General features: G+C 43.9%; 1 protein-coding gene across 1 annotated transcript; it reads left to right on the plus strand.

Moving 5' to 3' along the window:
* The first annotated feature begins 989 nt into the window (after positions 1 to 989).
* On the plus strand, positions 990 to 26,902 carry LOC128296677 (uncharacterized). The gene is made up of 10 exons (XM_053035902.1): positions 990 to 1,090; positions 7,604 to 7,710; positions 8,079 to 8,195; positions 8,337 to 8,483; positions 24,138 to 24,201; positions 24,296 to 24,645; positions 24,725 to 24,887; positions 25,446 to 25,547; positions 25,936 to 26,068; positions 26,776 to 26,902. Exons 1-10 carry the CDS (start codon positions 997 to 999, stop codon positions 26,882 to 26,884), a joined length of 1,386 nt encoding a protein of 461 aa, XP_052891862.1. The 5' UTR covers positions 990 to 996; the 3' UTR covers positions 26,885 to 26,902.
* Positions 26,903 to 27,181: the final 279 nt, after the last annotated feature.

A 27,181-nucleotide genomic window follows, 5' to 3' on the forward strand; every position in this document is an offset into this window, starting at 1 on the left:
AATGTTCAGGTTGATGTTTATTTTTGCATATCTGAGTGAGAAAATGAACTTTGCCTAACTCTTTCTATTGTGCAGCTCTATCTATTCCGACTGCATGATGCACGGTCAACAGATGTTGCGAAAAACGTAGCTCACGCTTTTCAACTATGCCGCAACTTTCGCCCGATAGTGCTGCCAGTTGCACCGTAGTTGATAACGAAGTTGACGAAGTTCATGCTTCCTCATTGATAAATTGAATCATCAGTACTGCCAATGCGAAACGATAACTTTGCCGCTTGGGGGGTAGTTTTTTAAATAATTTGTGCTGCCTCCCCTCCCAGTCCAGCTGCAGCTGTGCTGCCACTTTCAACGGGGGACATTCCAGCTCGGTGCAGCATTACAAAACGATGCGTTTTGCAGAGTAAAGGCGCCTGACATGGGAAGTGTTGAATAACTTTTTCCCTCCACCAGCCAGTCAGTGAGTTGTTGCCATGGTCAGAACGGACAGCTAGGGGAAGTCGCTTGGGCAGCGCGGTAAAGTTTCGCTACGAGGAACTTAACCTGGTACTGGTGGCGTTGGTTCTGCGTGATAGCACCTGCTACTGCTCTTGACAGCTTGATAGTACACTGTGTAATAGAATAATCAACATTATACACTTTTCACTGCCATCTTAACACAAATGTTATTCGATATTATAAGTAGTAAATAGCGCAAAAGAGGTAAAGTAATTACAATATTCTTCTTTCTTTCTATCTCATTTCAGCGAACAATACACTACTTCTGATCAAATTTATTATCCTTTTTATTACAATTTCAACCCGTCTTATTTTCAACATAATTCAAATCGACTTATTTTTATTGGAATGTTTTTAAATTTTGTGAACACCTAGATCATGCTTGTGAAAATAGTCGTTTAACGATGTGCAAAGTGAAGTAAGTTAGATATATTCTAGCAAGAATTTGACCAATCAAAAGATTATACTGGTGAAGTGCATGTGCAGGTGTGTGAGTGTAGCATGGAAATCGCCAGTGTAATGGATAACATGATGAAAACCAGCATGGGGCTCCACGATGACCGGTCAAGTCGGAACAGCAACAGCAGCAGCTCCGGTAAGTGTCTGCCTCTATGCAAATTACGATACTTTTCGCTTGACTGCAGTTAAGAAACATGAAGCTTGCATAATGACTTATGCTAAAAGGGTTATTTTTATGAACACAAAGCAGCATGTCCATCATTCTTCTAAGTATCGAAACCGGCAACGGGAACATAATGAGCAGCTCGGTCCTAAATTTGTCTTGTGAACTCCTCCTTTCTTTCGAACACTTGCAACGCTGGGCATTTGCGAGCGAAATTCTAGCGAGCCAACAATCAAGCTGAAGGGACAAAGTTTTTGCTTACAATCAGCCAGGCAGCGGTGTAATGAAACCATCCCGCCAGCGAAACGGTGCTCTAGAGGAGTTAATGCACATGTCGTTACGCCACCTGCGCTGTGTGTCCTGCGAGGCAACCCGACGACACTCCAATTTGGAGCTCATTCAAAATGTAGTAAACCTCCGCTTTTCACGAGGTGCATGGTGCACATATTTGCGAGCCAAAGACCAAAGTACCGCCAGGAGTGCATTGCTGTGTGTTTGGATGGCGAGCAGCACGGTAACAATTCCTTCACACTAGGCTCCCGAGACGAAGTGATGCATCGTGCATGGCCGGCGCTCGGGTGCTTCCAGAGTGCCATGTGTCGGAAGACCGGTTCGACATTGTGCTCAGGTGGAGTTGCAAATTACGAGATACGTTCGTACGTTGAGTGCATTTCCTTCTTTGGCACTTTTGGGGCACTGAGCAGGAAGCAATTTCTGGGTTCCTGTAAGAGATATTGAAACAGCATGTTTCTAATGGGTTTTTGGGTGCAAAAGGACCCGTTCTCGAAACAGTTTAACTAAATTAAGGTGAGCTGCCGCGCTGCACTCGCTAAGCCGCAATTATAACTTGAAAGACTTTCCTTATTTTCAAGAATATGTTAACAGTGACTGGAAAACATTCGGAAGGCATTGTACCAATGAACTCATATTTTCGCTCCAAGTTAGTTTCAGTTTCTGGAGTCTTCAATCAAGCGAGAATAATAATTAAACCGCGCGCCAATATTCAACACGGGAGACATGCGGACGGTTTAATTATACTATTACCCTACGGCGGGCACTGAGATTGATATTGCCTTCTGTTTGAGTTGGGCAACCATTTCGGTGTACAGCAAAACATTCGCTACTGCTCCCTCGAGCGCTGAGTGCTCTGGATGCTGGATGTGCTTATTATGATGCTGTTCCCCAATTCTCCCAATCATAGTAGGCGATAATTTCAGCTGTGTGCTCGAGTGCTAATGCATTATTAGCACAACGGTCGGTTTATCTCGAAGCCAAAAATCAATTCCGATCCAAATTTAATGCCCGGCGTTGATGGCAGTCGGATCAAACAAAACAATTTCAGTGTGCATGTTTTGGGGAGGGTCCAAAATATATCATAAATATTAAACGAACGGTTTTGTGCCGGTGCATCAAACAATAGCAATAACCTGATGACATGTAATTACAGCGTTTCGGGGGTGGAAACATTTTAACATAACGTAATAAAACTTATCGCCTACCTCAACGATAACGATGATGTTTATGGCCGGGCCGGAAAGATGAATTATTCCAATCGGATCCATCATCGCTCGTGTAATCGTAAAACTGTAAGATGAATGGTGGGCGTCCGTCGCGGACGCACACCTCTAAGATGCATCGTTACGACGGTGAGATGCTAAAGCGATAAAAATATGGACTCTTGCAGGATGCGGAGGGGGTGGGGCACAACACACCGCACACCACGCAACCGAAAAACGCAAGCAACCCACACTCACGCGTGAAGCCTACACTCTTAAAGGTCTCCGTTTGGGATCAATTTGAAGCCAATAAAAGAAGTATTTTTATGGCTGAGCAGTTTATTCCGGAAGTTATTCTGCGAAAGCGGATCATCGAAATGGAGGCAGCGAAACAAGCGAACCGCCGTGAACCTTGGGCTTGAGCAGAACGAAATCTGAGGGCCGAGTGGAGCGGATTTAATGGACAGAATATCCATACTCGAGGGCAGCCCGACCGGAAACCCTCGTCGCTGTCGCTGCTGGTAGTACTGGCTCTGGAGGTTTATAAAGTTTGCAGAAGAGGGAAAGTTGTTGGATCTTGTCCCGAACCTCCCTAGCGTTCGGCTCGCCTTCACCCACTGTTGGGGACGAAAGATAACCACCCTTGATTAATCCAATAACAGGATTCCTACGCCGATCCATTGGCATATCATGGTCCGAGCTCTTACGCTTCGTCTTAGTCTTTTTCACTCCGAAGGACCGATTTCCTTTTCGATCGAGAATCTCAATTCTAATCCCATGTGCTGGAGACGGAGACGATTCGACATCGATCCGATAACCACCAGCATATCGACGCGTGCGTCCGGCTTGTCCAAAAGGTTTTTTTTTTGTGTGTGGACCTTTGTATCCCACCAAATTCTTTTAGTTCTATTGGGCCCAACATTTGATGAGATTCAGAATGCTAAACTGTTGGTGGAGGACATGAAAAATTATCTCTACCTTAGTCAACACACAAATTGAAACGTGCCAAGTGCACGAAATACGTCTTGTCAGATGGTTCGGAACTCAAATATTCTCTCCCTTAATAATATTTATATTTAATATTGAATATTTGCTTGAATTAGTTAGAAGCTTAGAAGCTGCATTACTGCAGGATATTTGTTTGTACGCCCCAGGTTTTAAATCATGCATCATTTGTATTGAATTAAACCGTGGTGAATGTAATTCGTAGCCTTTCTCGCACATAAAATATGCTGGAACCAAACCGAACCGTGTGCCTTTTATTGTTTCGAAGAACTCGACAATATTTTTCTGCGATCGCTTCGAGGATATGTAAATGCGGCTCGATTGTTTCGCTGAGCGATACGAAACCGCAGCAATGGCTCCCATTGATTATGTTGTGCAAAATTTATTCATTCGAATAAAAACCTACCAAACCGCAGGGCAACCGAATCGAAGCAAAACAAAAAGCTGCAGCGAAAATAAAGTGGTACAAGCACGTTTACATAGCCCGAGGAGAAAGAAACAAAATCCCAAACAAGGCTAGAGGATTTGGTGAAATTGGCAGACCAAAAAATAAAGAAAAAAACCACACGATACACTCCCGTCCGCAGCGAAAAAGGAAACGTTTTTCTGCGTCAAGCATGAATGTTTCCGATAGCATGTCAAATCAGTTGAACACGGACGGAGAATTTTATTTTGGTAGCGCTGTCCACTCAATAGCGATTTGCTGTTGTTTTTTTTTTAAAGATATTATGGGGGTGTTTTTTATCATGGAAGCTTTTATACATTCGACTTGACATTGAAAGGTACACCTTTGGCGATCGAACAAAGCGGACAGGGCAGAGAAGGCTCTCTTGAGCCGCTCTGGTTTAGATTGGTTTCTATTTCTATATTTTAATCTTTTATTCACAAAAACGCCATATAATCTTATACTTAATCTTTTCTTGCTTTAGATTTTTTCCAATCTGCCTCAAACACCCGAAGTGTGTAACATTTTTGATCAAAAAGTATTCTTAAAGACTTATAAAATAAAAGAAATACAATCAAACAAAACAAACACGCTCAATATAATGGAACCAAATTCAATCACTGCGATAGACAAAACATTATGAAATGTCACACCAAAACACTTCGCCTGCGCTTAATGTTAAATGTTTATCACATTGAAAGATGGGTTTTTTTTTGCCACACAGCTTTAGAAAAATTCAATTTCTCACGATACTACATTAGGCTCGTTCGCTTCCGCATGTCACAACCCGGAAATTAAATCTTACTCCAATCACCACACCCAGCACACACTCGCCGGCCGTTGCAGCGTCACATTTAAATGGAGAAATTTGATTAATACACTGCACGCAACAGATGTATGCTGATTGATCGCTACCAAAATGAAAAAGATGGATGCTTTCGATGCATGCAACATTCGCCAACGTAGCTGAAACTAAGCTCATGTTGCGTATAAATAATTACATTTTAGGGGTCTAAAATGTGCCGAGTATCAACCTCGGGAGAATAAATCCCTTTTATTATGTACATATATTTATTCAAAATACCTTGAACTGTAAGGCATAAAGCCATCACATAACATGCATTAGAAACTCCTTGCCAAACATGAACATGAATATCGCACCGTGCAAGATCGCTCACTTTTAATGTTATCTTAACACATTTTAACACTGTTCACGTCGCTCACGTGCACGAGCACACTCCTCGCACAGCCCCAAAACTCGACGATTGATTCAGTTATCGAGTGCAGCATTTTCCCAGCGGTACCGCTCGAGGACACATTCTTTCGTGTACCTCATAACAGCAAAGTGGCACGTTCCATCGACTGCACAACGGAAGCGCGCTTCTGTCTTAGAAGTGTACCTGTCGCGCCGTGTCGCCGTGCGCGGTTGGCAAGATGTCGATAGGGATATGTGAACAATTTGTTTGATTTTACCGATGTATAAATCTCCTTCGGGGTGGGCTTCGCCTGGCGAGACCAAATTTGGTACGTGTTCCGGAAAAAGAAGATACGCATGTAAGTGCCGGTTGACACGCACTCGGAATGCTGCCGACAGTGCTCGTAAATTTCCGCCTCTCATCGCTCATACATGCGCTGCGCTGAAGGTACTTCCCATTAATGTTGTGGTGTTGCGGTTTTGCGTACATTTCAAGTTTTTGAGTTTTACGTTGAGTTATCGTTCGCCGTACCTGAGCCGCCTGAGCTGCCATATCGTGGCATTTTGCGTCTGCAAATCAATATTCAACCGCATGAAACTTTCCTGATAAAGTATGCGTTCGCAGGAAACGAGTTGCTTGTGCCTGTGCGGTCAGATGTTCAGCGGAGCTTAGCGATACTACACGAAGAGCAAGCATCACGATTGCCACTCGACAGGTATCGTGTCGTTCGGTACGGAGATTAGAGCAGAAGTCTTAACATTACTTTCTGTTCCGTGGAAATGTTCGAATCCATCCCATCCCACGAAGTTGTTCCAAACCGTGTTCCGTGACGGTTGCCTGCAATGCTCGCTGTGCAGTGTATTAAATTGTGTTCAATTCCCAGAAGAAGGCAGTTTAACTTCCATGTTGCAATCGCTACGACCCACATACACACCGCCGTTTGACGAGTGGTGTTCTGTACGCACAGCGTGTAAAAAATATTATCTAGTCGCTTATCACAAACGTAAGCTGTCAGAACCTGATGCCGTGGCAAAATATTCTCTTTCGGGAGCCCAGCTTCTGCACGCGATAGCATCGCTGGGAAGGACGAGATGGTTATGGTACGATATATTCACCACCGATCGTCTCGTGACATGCCCGCTGGAATGATATTTAAATCTTCCAGCCCAATTTCAAGCTGTACGAATCGTTCCAGTACCTTCGAGGCAAAATGCAAATCTGTAAACATAGACCACCCCCATTTTCGTTCTCAACCCTTCGCGGTGTTACGCTTTCATGTACCGTCCAGTGAAATGGATGCGTTTCGTATACAAAAAAAACACTCCATTTCTTCCGCAACGACGCTAGCATATCACGAGCGACGTGACGTTGAGCCAAAAAGAAATCCTCTTATGGAGACGCATGGTTGATGGTTCGCGTTACGAAATGGAGACGCATGGTCGTTCAGTTCATGACCGCGGATGGAGGCGCATGGTCGATGGTGATGATTTTAGAAAGAAAGATGTTATTTGAATTTATTGATACAGTTTTTCTTCTCCACCCACCATTTGCCGTCGTTTCGCTCACTGGTGGATAAATGCCACCATTCATAAAAAACAAACCTCCCCCAAAAACCAACCAAATCCAAGTGATGAAGCATTCAGTTGTGGTGATGATGATTTTTTCTTCCCACACCCAGCGTACCTTTTACGCATTTACGTTCCATTCACGTTACGTAAATTAACGATGACTATTTTTCACTGTGCTCGTTACCAGAATATAGCCTTATAGTGTGCGTTGAGATGCGGGTAGACACGCTAGAACAAAAAATCCCTTTTCACCATGTTTTATCCCGTTAAAAGTGAAGTGATGAATATCAATCAGTGGCCGCTATGGACGCAGCTTACCACGGTCGGCTGCGTACACTCACCCTTTTTTCCGAGCACAAAACAGTGTGGGGCATGCTAATCAGAAAGGATGTGAAAATTATCCTCCCGCATTCATTACGTGCGGCCATCCCGAAGAAAGCGACTCGCCCGTTCAAGCGTAACGGTGGTCCAGGCACGTAAAAGGATAACGACTTTGAGTGCACGAAAGCATTGTCTCTAATGAAGCATGACGAAAGCCACAGCACAGCGATAGGGCAAAACATTCATATCGGAAAACCTTCATCGCGTAAACAAACAATCAATAAGGGTTTCTTGGCTGAAAACAAACACTGAGCAATTTGTGGCACAATCAAACTTCACGCTCAATGTTTAATTTATGAGCTGCAGAAAAAAAGCATTTCTTGAAAGACTTTGCAACGCCGTTGCCTGAATAAATAAAATTAATTAACATGCTTCTTTCCTGCTTTACATTTCAGGCTCGCCCACAGTAGTACACGAGAAAAAGAAAATGCTGGACATAACACGAGACAGACCAATCAAAATTGCAGTACGAGTACAAGTTCCTGTTCGAGACCATCCAAAGGTGTGGTATAGCTTGTATTGAGCATCTTAAACGAAACAAATAACATTTTTTTAACAATTTAAAGGGAAAGTTTTCAATATTTCAATAAATTTAAGATATTTTTTCCATGTATTCTTACTAGGCATTTAATTTTGTTAAGGCTAGTTTATGCATTATGTAACGAAGACTTAGAACATTAAGATTGTTTAATTTATTTCTAACTAAATTATTGTTCAAGTAATATTAAAAAAAATACAGCTAATATAAGTAAGCCTTTTGGAACGTTTCTAAACAACGGAATGGAATATTCCAAATTCCATCGCAATCATACGTGACCCCCATGGATGTTCATGGTTGTTTTCCATGCCTTTGATTACTGTTTTCCACAGTTCAACTTTGTCGGTAAACTACTCGGCCCAAAGGGAAACTCACTCAAACGGCTGCAGGAAGAAACGATGTGCAAAATGGCCGTGCTCGGCAAGGGATCGATGCGCGACCGAAAGAAGGTAAGCCTGATAGCACACCGCATCTGCCATCCGGTGTGTCATCGGAAGCGCTGGTACGACCGTATTGTATCGATTATTATTAACTCTCCCTGCTGCTGTCTGTCGTTTCATCTTTCATACTTCATACCCTCGTCGGTGCAGGAAGAGGAGCTACGTCTCAGCGGTGATCCACGGTACGCGCATCTATCCGAGGACCTGCACGTGGAAATCTCGACCTACACCGCACCGGCGGAAGCACACGCTCGTATCGCGTATGCCCTGGCGGAAGTGCGCCGGTTTCTGGTTCCGGTAAGTACCAATACGGTAAACAATAGCAGAGTGACCCCGTCTTGTACGGGCAAACTTTTCACGCTTCGGAAGTGTTCGTGGCCGGTGGAAACGAAAACCGATTTCGTGCCATCACTCTGCTGGCGGAATCACAAGCTGTACTACTTTCCGAACTACTTTTACATCCCTTTTGCGCTATCGTACAGTGGCCGATGGCCAAACGGTGGATGCGCCGTTCGTGCAGATGCTAGCAAATGCTTTTAGTGGCAAAAACAGGTTAATAAAGCTTTAAAAGCGCACTTAACCCTTAAAGCTGATCACTTTACCTTATGGGAAACGGCGTACGGATAGTTTGGACTCCGTGGAAGGCGAGAGTTTGTTTGAGTCGAATCGCAAGATGTATGTCTTTGTAGTCGTTTTCTATCGTAGCGCGTATGATAGCGGATACGGTAACGACTAGGTAGGTGCGTTTGTGGTTCGGAAGCAAAGTCACCGTGGGTGGTTGTTAGTGCCGGTGTTGTTTAGTTAATGTACAAGAGGAAGCCGGACTTCCGCAGGAAAAAAAACAACGTCCCATTGAAGCAATATTATTACATCAGATGGAAGTGCTTATCAGCGTAAAGACTGCGGTGTGGGCAGTAAAATGCTAGCTGAAGCTCAAATTAAAGTGGTTTCTTGCAAAGTGGCTTCCGTCGGGATCAACATTAAAACAGAAAAAAAAAAGGAACAGAATCAACTACAGGTCCATAAGGCTCTTCACTTACGGGTTGTCGTTTCATGTCACGTCTCCAGTTGCAAATTTTCCATAAAATATTCCTCTTCTTGCTGGAAACTTATCGGAAGAAGTGAAGACTTACATCGAAAACTATTCTTTGATGCAACGTTTCGCTACACTTTTACTTAAATTGCTAGATGGACTTTTATTACTTGTTATCTAACGAATGAATCGGAATGAAAGTCATATTCCAATTCCAAAGAAATTTATTTATCTAAACCTATCATGATTCGCCATTTGAAAAGATATGATTTAATAAACGATTGGAGGAACGAGTGCTGAAGTGCTTAAACTTTGTCAATATCAATCCTTCTTCATTACTCTGACCTCTCTTCAGTTTTCGATTAATCTGACCACATTCCTGTTTTGCTCAACTTCAAATTCTGACCTACACTATTGAGTAGAAACTTTTTCCATCATACTTATAAATACTTGCGCCATTGTTTTCAGTGCCGGAAAAGTTTTCCGCTGTGTTTAATCGGCCATTGCAGTGGGTATATTGTACACTTACGGTGCTGCTGTTATGCTGTTTAAAGGAGCAGATTGTTTCACACTGATCTAATATCATTATGGCACGAGGGGTTATATAATAAAAATGAAATCCTTTTTTTTTGTGGGGAAAGTTCTAATTTAGATGATTCCTTACAGCTGATATCATGCATTTGATGTGATTTTCAGTGTACTTTTTGGTGTTCATCCACAATGCTTTATGTATAGCTTTAAGAAAGACGAAATTAATCATAAGTCTGTAATGCCCACGAAACAATTACCGATGACTTAAATATCTCGTGGAAGAATCATAAAGTTCTCCACCGTTTAGTCACAGTTGTAATTGAATACAATTTTATCTGAACCAACATGTGCCACACGAATGCAAACAATGATGAAGAATAATCCCCTATCTCAGCAATGGCTTTTATCCATAGTCATGTTCAACCGTCTCTCGGAATTCATTTGTGGAATTGTGTTCAATCCTTCCAAGCACCTCAATTCTTGATCAATACGTGGATCATTAAAACCAATGCTACAGCAGAAAATTTGTTCCTATGCGATTGGTTTGGTGACCAACAGAAAATTCTCTGCCATCCGCAGCTAAATTCATCCACAATGTTGTGATGAAAGGTTTCACCAAAAGTGCTTGCACTAGCAAAAAGAAAAAAATCTTAAGTTTATCCTGAGAGAATACGACAAAACTTCCACAAAGTCAAAGAGCCACTGCTGTTACCATTCCTTGGCCATTCCTTCATCAATGTTTGCTCCAGACTGGTCACTCGATTTCACTCTGTTTCCTTCACGAAGGATGGTTTCAAAGGAATCCATTTAAATTGTAACATGAAATGCGTAAGGCTTTCACGTCGCTTTTGGGCCAAGCACCATCCACCGACCATTCGATTGTTTGTCGGCAGCCGTTAGTGCGCCTTTATTACCGTTCCTGAAGGTTTCCTGCGTGGGACCAGTTTGGGCGAACAAACTAGCAAACAAGCAGGGACATGGTGCCGAAAATGAAATTTGCCGAACAGGCACTTTTCATTCTTCGTCCCACTGGACGGAGACGCCCTTTCATATGCTGGCGAGCAAAGAAGCTGAAGAACGCTTTCCTTGGGGCCGGGGTATTCGTTGTCGAGCCACTGGTAGATTATGGAATAACATTCCAGCACGTTGCAAAGATCTCGAAGAAACTGACCCGCTATCAGGAACGGAAAACAAGATCCTTGAGGGATGTCATACGTCCTAATGACAATTGTTAAATGGTTTCAAGGTTTCGTGCTACTCTTAACGGGTCGCCGAACATAGTAAACAAGAATGTTAAATCTAATGTGGCAAGGTAACAAATGATGTTCCCGTACACATCAAAACACGCGCACACGTACGGCATTCGGGTAGTAGGTTCACCGTTCGGAACTCGCAGTGAAAATTTCGCTTGTTCTACGTTTCCAATTAACTTCGATAGCAACTTAACGCTACACTGACTTAAGCAAATGGTCCTTTGCTGTAAAACAATCTGCAGATACCGACCAGCAATCCCTTTTGTGATTGAAGCTTTCTTCAATCAAACCTTTTGTGCACGTTTCTGTTTGATGCCTTTTGCCGGCGGTGGGTTGCCAAACTGCCAATGAAGGCAACCGAACAAAATCAATTAGCTCCAGTCACTTTCTTGATCGGCTCGAAAATGGAAGCCGTTAGTTGATTGTACGGTGGTGCCCACCGATTGGCGATGGTAAGTTGACGGTTTACGGCCCGGCCTGTCTCGTGTGCTTTGATGTTACAGTATTACCTGTCGAAACCGTGTAATGGTAACGTTTGTCAATTGATTTTCCCGTAGTATCGTGTAAAAACGATACCCGATTTTGTACCACAAAATTAGAAACGAAGAAAAGCCTCAAATCGTGCCCGCACAAAGTCGCAGCATCGCAGCTTCCCGTATCCGGCGCCGTCAAAGGTGACTTTGATCGTTCCTTCGTGCGAGCTAAATGTCACACAGTAAAGTAAACCCCTACCACTGTGCCGTTTCTAGAAGAAACGTCCCGAGAGACTTGCATTGTTGTGTGTCTGTTCGTGATGTGTTTTTTTGGAGGAGACTGTTTCAAAGTACACTCGTTTCGCTTTTCACCAGCCGTCCAATGACAGACCAGTAAGACAATGCATGTCAGGTCATGCATTTTAATGCAGCACAGAAGCTTTGCATTTTTGCGGGGCGAGCGTATCCTTTCGGGAAATCAAAACACTCAGAAAAACGCACACCGTAGCGTGCCGGGCAGAACCGGGAACCGTAAAAATAGACCGTTGTGGCTGTAGCAATGCGTTCGGAAAAACACACCATGAGACACGACGGCTAAATCACATTTCCACCTCATAAATTACGCCTCACGACGTCAGAATGGCAAATCGTTTCAACGACACTACGAGCTTGCTCGTGCGATATGGGACACTGTGGAATGAAATACGTACTCTACGTGTGTGTGTGCGTGTAGTTCTGCGTAAAAAGCATCACGACAACAACAAAAAAACCCTGTGGCACAATTTTATTGCATCTTTGCCATTTGGCTGTGCCATTTCCTACTGCAATGAGACATGCAGAAGTGTTGATGAATTGGTTGAATTAATGAATAACTTTTTCGCCCAAAGTGCTAATGAAGATTTGGAAAGTGATCCTTTGTTATCGTTCAGTCGTTGAGGTCTTGGAACTTACGATATCAGTTCGTCGATTATTTCAACAAATAGCGTAAATATCGCGTAAATATTTGCTTTCAACCAGTACTGCTGACCTGCAATGTCAGACATTGCGATACTAGGGAGAAGCATTTTCTTTGTCCATTTGCGATGAAATTAATGGCTTTGCAGGAGAATCGTGCAGCGGTGTCACATAAATTCTAATTAACTGGATTAGCTGCCTGTCGGCCAACTTATGTCACTCTCAATAATATCAACGTCGCCTCGCACGGGCGATGTCTCGTACACCGGGCTGCAGATGCCGAATCACAGTTGCTACTCCCGAGTTAATTAATTCGCTCATAAATTCATCATCAACCGGTAGCCGAAATTACGACACCTGCGTGCTACGGCAAGTCTACTTAACGGCAATGGTTGCGATAATCAATACACAAAACGATGGGGATGATAAATAATCGAACAAGGAGCGGTCCCGGGTGTGGAGTAAGGATTAAACAATGTTCTTTAAAAATCACCTTTCGAAACAATAAGCCAACAAAACGGTAAGCTACACCGAAGGTACGTGGAACACCCGGCGAGCGGACAGCAACTGTGCGGGAACTGTGTCAAAGTTGCGCTGGCGAACTCTGGACGAACTCGAGTCACGGTCAAAAGAGCAAGTCATAAAGTGCTGTGAGCTGAAAGCTGCCGTTCCCGGCGGGATTGCCGATTCCGTAGGACCGCATGATGTGGATGGACCCTGTCGGGAGGGGAAACTAGGTCCGTGAGGTGATGGATGCATGTTGCTACCGCTAATAAAACGGTTCAGGTGGTTTGATAAATGGCTTCCCCTCGGTCAAGACGACGGCAGATCCCGGGCCGCACCGGAACGATGGACGCAGGCTGTACCGGTGAAGCCGAAACTTGAAAGCGACTAATCGGAAGTGCCAGCTACACACCATCGCCAGCATCTTTATCGCTCAGCATCTTGCCGGGCTGTACGCTGCTGGAGCCGCACTTGAGCTCGACGTTTCGCAGTACGCTGTTCGGCTTAAGCTGTTGAGGATGGAAGCTCAAGCATAATCACAACCCACACAAAAGCGCATGAAGTTGTCATTTTTCATCCGCCGTGCTGTGTGCCTACCGTCCCTGACTAAATCGAAGTTAAGTACCTTGGCTGGCATTAAAATGCTCCCCATAAAGTGATGATGAATGGAGGCTTCGCTCTAATTTGCTTTGTTTATTGGCTGATGGCGGAGGGTGTGCGTGTGTGGCGTACAAGCGAGGACACTGCATTTGTTATACATGAATGAATAAAAAGATGTAATCAATTCGAATGTAAAACAAGAAATTGCTCGTATTAGTTGATAGAAATTATTTTAGCAAAGCGACTTTCAATAATTGATCGCTTTATTCTAATTTGCATAGAAAATTATTTTCCAAGAATTACAATGATCGCTCGCCCTAATGTGCATTGTAAATTCTAACCCACCCGGATCCACATTAAAATGTCCAGAATGCACACATTTGCACATCGTAATTCGCTGCTCATTGAAACACAAATTACGTGCGGTATTTAAAATGTAGATTTCCTTATCCTTCGCACGAAAGGCACAACCCTGAACGATTTGCATTATCCAGATGCTTCACCCGTCCGGGCTCAACCGGAGCCGGGCTGAAAGGTTGATGAAATACAAACCGATGCTATCGTTCGATTGAATCGCCGAACGCTTTGCAATTCGGCACGAACTCAACCACGGAACCGGTACCGAGTTCGACCAAACGGAATGAGCTGGCAAAATGAGGTGAGATATACTTCCCCCGTTTCGCCAACCAATCGAATCCCCGGACCCCTCTGCGTGTGTGTGTGTGGAGTGTCCTTGAGGAGAGCTTCCAATTGATGATGAACCTCGAGACGGAAGTCTTGGCTGCACGGAAAGAAAACTATGCCACGCTGGAGGGACTTCTCCGGCCGAGCACGGGGACCGCACGGGGACCGCACGGGGTGTGGTCGAAACGCTTGCCTTCTGCACGTGACATTCGAATGTGCGAACGTGCCAAAATGCTTAAAGTTGTTGCTATTCAGAGCGATTTTCTTTCGCTCTTGAAGCGGTATGATTGAAGAACTTCCGCGTCGCTGTTGGTGCTCGGTTCTCGGTACTCGGAACCCGAACGGAAGCGCTGGCTGGCCCGCGTTCGTGACCGTACGCCCGTAAGACAGAGTTTACTCTCCGATCAAGATGAGCTTCACTGGCTGTGCCGATTTATCGCAAAATCCAATTTCAAGACGCTTCAGACACTACGTATCCGGCACAAAACGGAAAAACCTGCTCCTGTTCGTGCAGCCGATCGCATTTCTTTCGATCTTCGTATGTAAAAAAGGGACCTGAATGCAAAAAAAAAACGGAATCGAAACGTGCAGATTTTATATATATTCGCTCCGTTCGCTCTTGGATGACTTCATCCACTTGCCAAATTATGCTTCCTGAAGAGCAATGTTTTTCGGTTAAATATCTACAACTCGGTGAAGTTTTATCGGATTAAAGCAGTATGCTCTACAATTCGAAAGAACAATGAGGTGGTGCTCATCCGGTTTGAACCAATGCAATTACTACTCCTTGATCTGACAGAGAAGGTTATGGACATTGACAGGGATGAGGTGATATTACATTCGTGCTAAATAATCGGAAAGCAGCCCTCTTTCTTATATGTTCAGCAAAGAAAATGTTCTTCCTTCAACAGGCATAACGAAACTAATTCAATAGCTAACATCTCACAGCGTAGCTAAATAGAATAAAATGGAAATTAGTTAAGAATTTTACAATAGAAGTTTAATTGATGAATATTTCATTAAATCCATTACAAAATTATCTATTGTACTATTCTTAAAGATAAATTTCTGGCAAGATCTGTCAGATGATGAATATGACTGACATTTCACGGTGCACATCAATCATCCGTTCAGACACTTTGAATGATATATATCTCCCGGTGAGATTTACATCCAATGTACCACACACCGGGAAAGTTTGCATTTCTCTTTGTATCGCAGGCCACAAATACTGTTTCGAACTTGCCTGCTGCCCTGTCAGCGCAAATCGTTCACTTTTAGCTTAGAGAATTAGCTTCCGTCTCTCCATCAGAAGGATACCATGATGAGATCAACGGCGCTAGTAGTACGAAGTAGTTCTCTTTGCCGTTGATGCAAATGCACGGCAACGTGATCCGTTTCCATCCAATAGAACACAATTATCCATTGTAATGGAGCAGCAAAGTGACGGTCCTGGTACGCTGGCGTTGCTCAGACGAAGTTTTGTCGCTTTTCAAGTTTGCTAATCCTTCTTCCCGGCGGTTCCCGTTGCGTTCCGACGGCCGCTTGCGCTTGCCATGTTGCTCGCAAACAAAGTTGTTCGAATTCGAGGAAGACGTAGAAAGCCGTCGGCATCGTAGGGGTCGTTAATTAAACAGTTCTATGGTCGCGCCCAGGACGCCAGTTTGATTTGTTTTGGCTTCCAACGTTACAAATTTCGGTCGGTCGGTCTTGCTGCGGCACACTCGAAGTGAAGTCGTTTGATGTTTGGGGGAAGATTTCGCGGCACGAAGGAGTAACCTCATGCAACGGAATGGCACCGGACGTAAGTTTCAACGCTGGTACGTTGTATGGCAAATTTAATTGTACTATAACTGGAAGCTATTTCAGTATCGCTTACGCTGGCAGACGATTGTTGTAAATGAAATAGAAAAAGAAAATCACTTGCGCGTAACTATTCGCAAATTGAAGCCCATTCTCCAGCAAGGAGAAATTCCTTATATATTAAAGTCAAGGGGTAGCATTTTCAGCATACCTGAAATGGATGTTGCTTCCTGCCAAATCCAAATCTTTGAAAAGCATTTCCAAATTCCTAGACATTCCAGCATCAATTCAGACGCAATAACAACAACAAAACACACGAGCGGGCGTGAAAATAGCATGCCTGGCCTAAATCTATCTTCCGAATTGCTTTTTAATGCTCCATTAGATCTGCTGCTGCCAGTGGATGATCAGCGTCAATAATCATCTACACGTCGTTGTTAAACTTTTCCCGGCCCGACAACAGCAGCCGGCGGAGTAAAGCTCTTGCCTTCGGGCATAATTCTCTTCGCAATTACTTACTTACGCTCCTATCCTGCGGCACTCACCCTTCCACATATCTTTGGGCGTAATCGTTTGTCGATGAAACTTTTCAATCCACCGAGCTGAGCAGCTCTTCTCGAACGACCTTAGGCTGTGGATTGAAAATTTGGAAGAATTTCGTTCATTACAGAAATGGCATCAATGTGAGCATTAAACATTCGTCTTTGATCCATCAATGTTTTCAGGGGTGGAAAGGTTCTAAAATCAATTTATTTTGGCCCACATACAGTTCACACTTGTTGTTAGGTCTGGTAAGATCATAAATAGAAAGTATTCCACTTTTACTAACCTTAACCTTATTCCTCACGTCACTCGATTTAGTCCAAGGATGACTATTAGCCCTACGTTTATTGAATGCTCCGCGAACATCTTGCACCGAAGCGTGACTTTTAAGTCCTTCAATAGCTTCAAAAGTTTCCATTTGGAGTCCAAGGCATTCCATGTGCCCAGATTCTACTTGCTAATCGGATTACTCTGCAGAAAGAGGATTCAAAAATCACTTCTTTAGTTTCTACAAGCGCTCCGGTCCAGTGGGAATGTTTGCTCCGGTCCGGTCATGTCATTGGCGCTAAGGAACGGGCCACTGCAGGATGCACTACTGGGTGGTATGCATTCTGTGACCTTGTGGGACTGTTCAACATCGCTAAGCAAGGCACCAAAGCTTAAACTGTCAGCATTATAATCCGTTTATAACAAGCGAAAGGATTCCGGAATGCTCCATTTGCAGTTAATTTGAAGCGAAGCATAGCATCTGCGGCAGGTGTAATCTTGTTTTTTGAAGTTATGAGAGGAAAATTGTGTTACGATGATTGCAGTGGTAATAACCGTATCGTATAATAAATCTTATCTAGGATATAAGGTTTATTATACGATAATTCAGAAAACGATGGAGGCGCCTGGTGTTTTAGTGTTTTTAACGACCGAATTCCCACGCCTAATTGAAAGCCCAGTTTCGAGTGAACACAACCACGGCTAGATCCCTGAAATTTTTGTACTAATAGTAATACGCATAAGCTATGAGCTAGTACGTCATTGTGTTCAGATGAGAGGCCCGAAACAGAAATATTCTAGAGACTATCTGCAGATAACTCCTCGTGCGCTACCGATAGGGGGTAAGGATTTCATAACAGTTCCCATTTCACGTGTGCTTTAAAGGATCTAAGTATATATACGTTGTAACCGTATTGTATAATAAACCTTATCTAGGATATAAGGTTAATTATACGATAAATAATTGTAGCGGTTAAACTCCAGCAACCAAACATAGCATATAAACGCAAACGTAACATAACTGTCAGTCAAGCTAAAATTTGACAGTTCAGTGACAGGTGGAAATAAAACCAGAGTGGACGCACAGCGACATCAACGACAGGAAAAATCACGTGTTCTTTTATTTAATGCGCAAGAAATCAGAGAGTATCGCATTATTGGTGACCCCGACGTGATCGCCTGCCTGCGGAAGGAAAGTTCTAATTCATCGGACCTTTTTCCGAGAAGCTATTCGCTATTCATCGCTGTCGCATCGTGATTCACACATTATTCTGAGTCCGCCATTTTGTTAGCAAAAGCTAACCCACGTGGCAACGGCGTCATCCTCTCACCGATTGTGATTTTGATCCTGCTGTGATCCTATTGGATCCTATTACCAGCCTAGTGATGCCAGTGATGCCCAGCGACGAGAACCTGCCACCACCAGCAGCGGGTGCAGCACCTCCGCAGCACATTCAATTGCTAACACCGCCGTATATTCCGCCACCACAGAATGCTCCGACGATGCAGTCGTATCCGGAAGTATGTTCGCTCAAACTCCCTGGATTCTGGATGAACGCACCCGACAGTTGGTTCATCCAGGCGGAGGCGCAGTTCGACCTTACGCACATTCGGTCGGAAAACACCAAGTACGCCCATCTTCTTGCGTCCTTAACTCCCGACGCGTTGGATAAAGTTATAGATGTCATCCGCTCGCCACCGGAGGAAAATCGGTACACCAGTTTAAAACATGCACTGATGACCAGACTCTCGGCCAGCGAAGAACAACGCATAGGGAAGCTGCTGTACAACGCAGAAATAGGGGACTCTAGCCCATCAGAGTTCCATCGCCGAATGACGCAACTAGCAGGATCGTCGACCGATGTATCGGAAAGGTTGGTAAAGCGTTTGTGGTTAGGTCGATTGCCGAAGGCAATCGAAATTGCGGTAATATCTTTAGGCGAGCGTCCAATGCGTGAAATAGTAGAAATAGCAGATAGGATTTGGGAAGCTTCAAAAGGAACCACGGTGAACGAGTGTGCTGGGTTTTCGGGAAATTCTTCGAGCCATGAAGTAGCATCTCTCCGTGATGAAATAATGGAGCTCAAGAATCAGATTCAGAAATTAGCTCTATCGCGCGATCGCGGACGTTCTCGTGGTCGATCGAGTTGTCGTAATCGTAATGTTTCTCGTGGTCGAAATCGATCAAAGACTCCTAACCTCAAATGTTGGTACCATACACGGTTCGGTAACGCAGCTACAAAGTGTGTTCCACCATGCAATTTTAAACCAAAAGTGCCAAAAAACGAGTAGGGTTACCAGATATGGCAGGGTCTGAGTGTGGCTCCCTAGAAACTTGCCGTCTTTTTGTTTTCGACAACATGTCCAAGTTAACTTTTCTGATTGACAGTGGTGCAGAAGTATCTGTCATCCCTAACAACATTTTCGGAAAAATGACGAAATCCAGTGATAGCCTTATCGCCGCCAACGGATCATCCATTGCTGTTTACGGTGTTAAGCTGCTTCAGGTCTCATTAGGTCTTCGTCGCGTATATCCTCATACTTTCATTCTTGCAGCTGTTAACCACCCAATCATAGGCGCCGATTTTTTGAAAAAATACGGATTGCTAGTGGATATAAAAAACAAAAAGTTAATCGACTCATTAACAAACTTGGAAGTTACGGCACGCATTGCCACAGTCGAAACACCCAGTCCCAAACTATTTGTCATTAATAGTAGTTTCTCAAACCTTTTGGATAATTTTCCATCTTTGACAGAGTCTCCTAATTACAACAAACCTGTAAGGCACAACATAGTTCACCATATTCATACCAAAGGTCAGCTACCAGTTTTCAAGCCTAGAAGATTAGATCCAGTTCGACATAATGCAGCCCTTTCCGAATTTCAACATATGATGGAACTAGGGATTTGTCAACAATCTTCATCACCTGTGTCCTCACCGTTACACATGGTTGCAAAGAATGATACCGATTGGCGCCCTTGTGGCGATTATCGCAGATTGAACGCTGCAACAATTCCTGACCGATATCCTATTCCCCACGTTCAAAATTTTTCGATGCACTTAGAAAACTGTAACATTTTTTCTAAGTTGGATATTGTCCGAGCTTATCACATTATACCAGTAGCTCCAGGAGACGTGCACAAAACGGCAATAACAACACCGTTTGGGTTATACGAGTTTTTAAGAATGCCTTTTGGGCTTAGAAATGCTGGTGCCACTTTCCAAAGATTTATGGATTCAATTTTCCAGGATTTAACATTTGTCTACGTCTACATAGACGATATCCTCATAGGAAGCAGTTCTCCCGAACAGCATAGAGAACATCTCTCCCAAGTGTTAAGGCGCTTAGATGAATTTGACATCAAACTAAAACCATCGAAATGTGTTTTAGGAGTGCCTGAGATAGAATTCTTGGGACACATCATTTCTAAAGATGGCATAGCTCCAGCCCCGGAAAGAGTTGAAGTTATCAGCAATTTTCCACAGCCCACAAGCCTAAAACAACTTCAGCGATTCGTAGGAATGGTAAACTTCTACCACCGTTTCATCCCACGCATTGCCGAAATTACAAAACCATTATATCAGCTAATGGCCAACTGTTCAAAAAATCAAACAGAACAGTGGTTTTGGTCACCCGAATGTGACGCTGCTTTTGAAAAGCTTAAGTCAGAGATAGCTGAAACCGTGTTGCTGCATCATCCGAGAAGCAACACTCTGTACAATATTACTACTGACGCTTCGAACGTTGCAGTAGGAGCAGTATTGCAACAATGGCACAATAATGCATGGGAACCATTAGCATTCTTTTCAAAGCAACTTTCAGAAGCCGAACGTAAATATTCCACATTCGACAAGGAGCTCTTAGCAATTTTCTTATCTATAAAACACTTCCGGTACTTCGTCGAAGGGAGAGAATTCTCTGTCCTAACAGACCATAAGCCCCTTACAACTGCTTTTACCACAAAATCTGAAAAGTCTCCACGTCAATCCAGACACATGGATTATATAGCTCAATTCACTACTGACATTAGGTACCTGAAGGGACAAAGCAACATCGTCGCGGACACGATGTCAAGAATTGGAGACACCAACAGTGTGGAAGCATTCGATTATGACACTCTGGCCACATCCCAAGGAACGGATAAGGAACTAAAATACCTAATTCAAAACCAACCATCTAACTCAAAGTATAGATTAGAAAAAGTTTTCATTAATAATCGAGAATTATATTTTGAAGGTTCAACTGGTACTAATCGCCTATACATACCAGAAGAATTAAGGTTCAATCTTTTCTGTAAATTACATGGTTTTTCCCATCCTGGAAATAGAGCTTCGAGGAAGTTAATTTCTTCTAAATATTTTTGGCCCGCAATGAACAAAAACATTAACTCATGGTGTAAAGCCTGTGAAAGGTGCCAAATCGCGAAAGTAACCAGACACACCCGTTCTCCGTTCCAAGAAATCGATATACCGAAAGGAAGATTTGATCATGTACACTTAGACATAGTAGGACCTCTTCCTCCATCAAATAACTTCACTTACCTGTTAACAATAATAGATCGGTATACCAGATGGCCAGAAGCAATTCCTCTAACAGATATAACTGCCGAAACAGTCGCAAAAACATTTGTAACACAATATATAGCTAGATTCGGATGCCCTCTTATCATTACTACAGATAGAGGAACACAGTTTCAATCTAAACTATTTACAGAACTAGCAAAGCTATTAGGCAGCAATCATTGTAAAACAACAGCATACCATCCTCAAGCGAATGGCATGGTGGAGAGGTTTCACCGCCATTTAAAAAGTGCGCTTATGGCAAACGATATGTCTGATAAATGGACCGAAAAACTACCGTTAGTGATGCTAGGCATACGATCATGCGTTAAAGAAGACTCAGGATTTTCTCCAGCAGAGTTAGTCTACGGTCAAAGTCTTAGGTTGCCAGCTGATTTTTTCGCTCCACCAGGAAAAGAACCAACAGACATAAGCGATTTTGTGAGCCGTCTTAGAAACGCTTTTAAATCCATATCCCCTTCTGTACCAAGACAATCCACTGCAAACAGTTACGTGCATAATGATTTAAGCTCATGCAAGCAAGTTTATGTTAGAATTGATAGGGTAAAAACAGGACTACAACCTCCTTATGAAGGACCTTATACAGTCCTCAAAAGGCTTAAAAAATATATCATATTGGATATAAAGGGAAAGAATACGTCGGTAAGCATTGATCGACTAAAGCCAGCTTACAAAATGGAGTTGATAACATCAAATCCTTCGAAAAAGGTAACATTCAATCTCCGATCCCCCAGGGGGGAGTAGATGTAGCGGTTAAACTCCAGCAACCAAACATAGCATATAAACGCAAACGTAACATAACTGTCAGTCAAGCTAAAATTTGACAGTTCAGTGACAGGTAGAAATAAAACCAGAGTGGACGCACAGCGACATCAACGACAGGAAAAATCACGTGTTCTTTTATTTAATGCGCAAGAAATCAGAGAGTATCGCATTATAATAAAACGATGGAGACGCCTGGTGTTTTAGTTTTTCAACGACAATCTTCATACGACATGATCGGCGAAAATTCCTACGCCTAATTGTAAGCCCAGTTTCAAATGAATACAACCACTGTAAGATCATCTGAAGGTCGCCAAAGGCGGGGTCTCTTAAGGAGGAAAAGTTCCTTTCAGTATAATCAAATGTATAACTTTTCAACTATTTCAACGAAAGTTTTTTAGTTCTAGCGGTGAAACCAGCATCAGTTAAAGAAAATCATCAAATATAACTTGACTCCAAAATTGAGTTCCTGTCGAATAATACATCTCTCATTCCATCGTTACGTTAAAGCCTGGAGAGGATGGCATTGACGAAAAATCATAGCTCTTACGTTGCATGGTTTTCCAAATCACCGAAGCAAAGACAATGCATGGTTCGTTTCCTTTTCATATCATGCTTCCCTAGCAATTGCAAACGTATCCGTTTTCCTCCTACTTCAAACGATGCACCTCCGGCAATAATGACACTCTTACCGGCAGACGCGTCTTTCATGTCGACTTTCAACGTTTTCATTTCGATTGTTGTGTTGCAGTATGTAAAAAAAAAGCTCGCAACGGTGCTTTGCGAGTGCGGTGTAGAAAGTTTTTACAAAAATAAAAATTAATGTGTACTGTTAGTGTCGAACAGGGTAGTAACATTAGAATTTTACACACTGACTCACACCGTTTAAATGAGTTACGATCGTTCGCTCGTATGCCTACTGACATTCCGCAATCTGCGCATGCGCACGTTGTTCGTTTTCAATCTGTTTTTATGGCTTACTTTGATAAAAGGAAATAACTACAGCACAACATACCGAATCGGAATCCACCGTGGGTAGTGCAATTGCCTTTAGTTTTTGCCACCCTCAAACGCATAATGCTAAGGGTGACTCACACACACACACACTCACAGTACAATCGTGCCGTGTCGTGTGCTCCGCGCTCACAATCCATGATAAATGAGGAAAGGATGCAGAGTGCAACAGAAACTACCGTAAAAGAGCGCACGTATCATGCCAGCGGTCGCTACATGCCCACCATCCCGGAATGCCGAGCATGATACTTGGCCGCTCCACTCAAAGGTAATGGCTTCAACTTGTCACAAAAACTGGTACAATTCATTTGCATATTTTATAGAAATATGCCATGGTAATGGTATATGCAGTACGGGTCGCGCGAGCTCACAGTTCTTTGTGCGATGCTGTAACTGGGGGAAGGCCAGATACAGTTTAATGGTACGGGAAGAAGCAACAACAAAAAAATCAACAACAACAGATCATTCAACCACACTCCTTTTCTTTCGAAGTGCAGAAGTGTTTTGTGACATTTGCATGATGATACGCTATCATTGGTGGATGCTTTCGTCGCGCCCCAAACAATGTTTTGTGCAACCCGTGCAAGTTTGGTATTGCAGTGCTGTATGCTGCACGAGACTAGTTGTTTGGCAAACACGTCCGCCTTCACCATTTGTGCTGAGTTATGTTTTCTTTCTGAGTTTCTTTAATGCGAGATGCTTCTATGCATAAAGGTGCCACTTGCTGTGCCGTTTTTATCGTCGGGAAGCAGATGAATGAAAAATGAATGCTAATAAGACAAATTGTCCTCGCCGGTTGTCACCTGATTTCAGGGAGTTTTTCACACTGCTTAAGATGTGTGGTTATGCTGCATGATTTTTGCCGCATTATTTATGGGTTTTTGCATTTCAAATTAGCGACAAGCCAGATTAATTTCGTTTTCTACGTATTTTTAATTCCCATATAGGATTACCATGACGATATTCGACAGGAGCAAATGTGGGAAATGCAAGCATTAAATTCACAAAACGGTAAGTCCCTTCGGCGCTCTGGCCCGAGTGGCTGCCATTACATGATGATATGGAGGACGTATCTCACTTTTCCCATCCCTGATGTACCATACAGCGACCAGTAATCTAACCTCAGCCCACGATAACACACTCAACGGTGGCTGTGGCAATGGTCTACCCACCAATGGGATGAGCATCAGCAGCAGCGGAAGCAGTTGTAGCACCGGAAGCACCGGAAGCACCACCAACGGAACCATGCCTACTAGCAACGGCCCCCTCAGCAACGGTACGGGGCTGAACGGTGTGGTAAGCGCTGCCCAGGTCGTCCCGAACGGCGTTACCGGGCTCGGGACCGGAAGCAATGCCTCGGCCGTCGTTGGTGTCGGCACGGAGCTTACCAGCAATGGTAGCACGCAACCAACGTCCGTCGTGTCGGAACTGCACCATGTGACGAACTCGCTGACGGTGAGTTGAACTCGCACGTCCAAGCTTTCGCAACCACACGGTGCTTACATACGGTGTCCGTCTTTTCTTAACCTTACAGCACCATCAACACCACCATAATCAGCAGCAACAGCAGCAGCAGCAATCGCAACACCATCAGCACCAACAATCGCAGAACCAGTTCCTTTCGAACGATGCGGACATGAGCAGCCTCCTGCAGCCGATGGACGTGAACATGACGTCGGCGAATCATTTTGTGAACTGTAAGCACTCCCAAATATTGCACCACCTTGTAGATTAATTGCTGCCCAAAAACCCGGAAGTGGAAGGATTAAGAGTCTGTTTGATCACCAAAAGTTACCCAACATCATGAAGTGGCGGCATTCTCTCTCTCTTTTTTGCCCACCTTACAAATAAATGAAACAACGCTATTAAAGCCGAACACTGCTGCTTTGCACAACGTTCAATAAGCTTTCGGTCCTTTTACATGCTCATTTTCATGGTGAAGCAATGCAGAAAAAAAACACGACACGTTCCAGCAACCAAATCGCCCTGACAGTAATTAATGTTTGCAAAAAGTTGCACAACGCGCCACCACGCTAAGCCCATCTGCGGCAACGTTTAACAAAGTTTTTTCTCTTACCTTCGCTTTTTGTGCACCTCGGGTCGAGTAATGTGGCTTTAAGCAGCAATCCGTTCTCGAATGGGAAGCAACACATGCGGTCCGGCAGTGTACTTTCCACCGTTTTCTCTTTTTTTATTCATTTTCCTTCCGGAGACCAGTGTTTTTCTTTACCAATTAAACTTTTCTTCTCCTACAGCTTTACCTACGAGTGACCTGGAAGCGCAAACGTTGGCGTTCGTCGAATCGGCCAATGCATTCCTGCATCCGGCGTTGCGCGGCGTAAAAGCCGTCAGCTTAGGTAAGTTCGTCCCGGCCCTGAAAATGGGGGCAAAAACGGGTAAAACTATCAAAAAGTAACGGAAGGTGGGGAGCGAAACTGAAAAACGGAACTCTGCGGGGAGATGCAGTGAAAAATCTAAATTTCCCAACTGACCCCTCTGTTCGGGTGAACCACCCGGTAGCCCGGCTGGCCGTTTTAATTTTCACCAAAGTAGGCAAAAAAAGCTCCCCCGCTCAACGGCCAACCAAGAGTGATGGCGTTTCCGTCGCTTACCTTTTGCGCCGGCTTTTTTTTCCCAGCGTATTCGCGCGGAAAAATGTGTGAGAAAAACTTCATTCACGTGTCCGTACGTGTGTTTGTGTGTGTACTCCTTTTGTCTTTTCCATGCTTCCTGGTGCTGGTGCAGCACGTAAGCGACCCCTGCTGGGAGGACCACGATCGACTATGAACCCCACCAAGCGCACCGTGATGACGCTGATTGCACGTGCACGCACGGCCCAGGCCCTGCACGGTTCCCGAACGGCTCAACCGATTGGCGAGTAAGTTCCGCAACCCATTCCATCGATATTATCCCCCTGCCCCGAGTCGCCCGCTTCCGCTCTCCCGCATGCTTTCCAATTCCGCTTTTCCTTTCTTTTGCGTAGCTTTTTTATGTGTGTCTGAGCGTGTGTTTGTTTGTGTTACATCTATTATGGTTGATTATTCCGCAGTGGACGTGGTAGCGCAGTTCGGAAGTTTTTTCCGCATATTTCGCGAAATTATGGAGCAAAAAGTTGGGAGCTTTAGCCATTGTATGGGGTTTTGTTATTTTTTTTTAAACACTCCTCAGCCGTACCGCCACTCACTGTTCGCGCTTCCAATTACTGCGCGCGAAGAAGAACGCCGCGCGCCCGAATGCACTAATTATGCACGCGAGCAAATTGAACGGAGCAAAACTACCGAGTGGGTAGGAGATTAGGTTTGGAAAATGAAAAATTGTACACCTGGTCCTAACACTCGTCCCATTTCCGCTGAGCTGGCCTGAAAAGCGGGATGGGAAATGAATGAGTACGTTAATTGCGCTTCTATCGGATGTGCTGTGTTTTTGCGTTTGCGTTTCCTCCATTTTCATTTCGCTTCCATGCACCATGTTTGAAAGTCCTCGTGCTCTCGCCCATATATAGTACACCACCACACTACCCGACCCGACCCGACCCGACCCGAAATCTTTACTAACTGCATCTGTGTGTCCCCATCCTCTACTCAGACCGATACAGGTGATCACTTCGCCGCTCATTCTTCAACCACCGCTGGATTTACTGCAGCCAAATGCGGGTACCGGCGTGGCCAAAGAAAACATTCTGCAGGGTGCTTAAAGTGGCCGCCAAAGTAAGCATTAGAATCACTGGCGAAGCGTCTTACAAAAAGGTGTGTGTGTGCGTGCGTGTGTTTGTGTGAGTGGCTAAGTAAACTTTTAAACGTGAGTGCTGGATATGCGATTTGTGTTTTTTTTTATTTGATTTTAACGAATGAGCTGTTGTGACCAGTCTTACACAATCAACACGTTACGGCTCATCAATCAATTTTTCATAAAGGAAAGCAACGACTACTTGGTTTAGGTTAGAAGAACCTTTCTCTTGGTGATAAAGTTAAAGTAAAGTTTATGGTGATTC

Source organism: Anopheles moucheti, chromosome 2 (genome assembly GCF_943734755.1).
Source record: "Anopheles moucheti chromosome 2, idAnoMoucSN_F20_07, whole genome shotgun sequence".
NCBI classification, from domain to species: domain Eukaryota; kingdom Metazoa; phylum Arthropoda; class Insecta; order Diptera; family Culicidae; genus Anopheles; species Anopheles moucheti.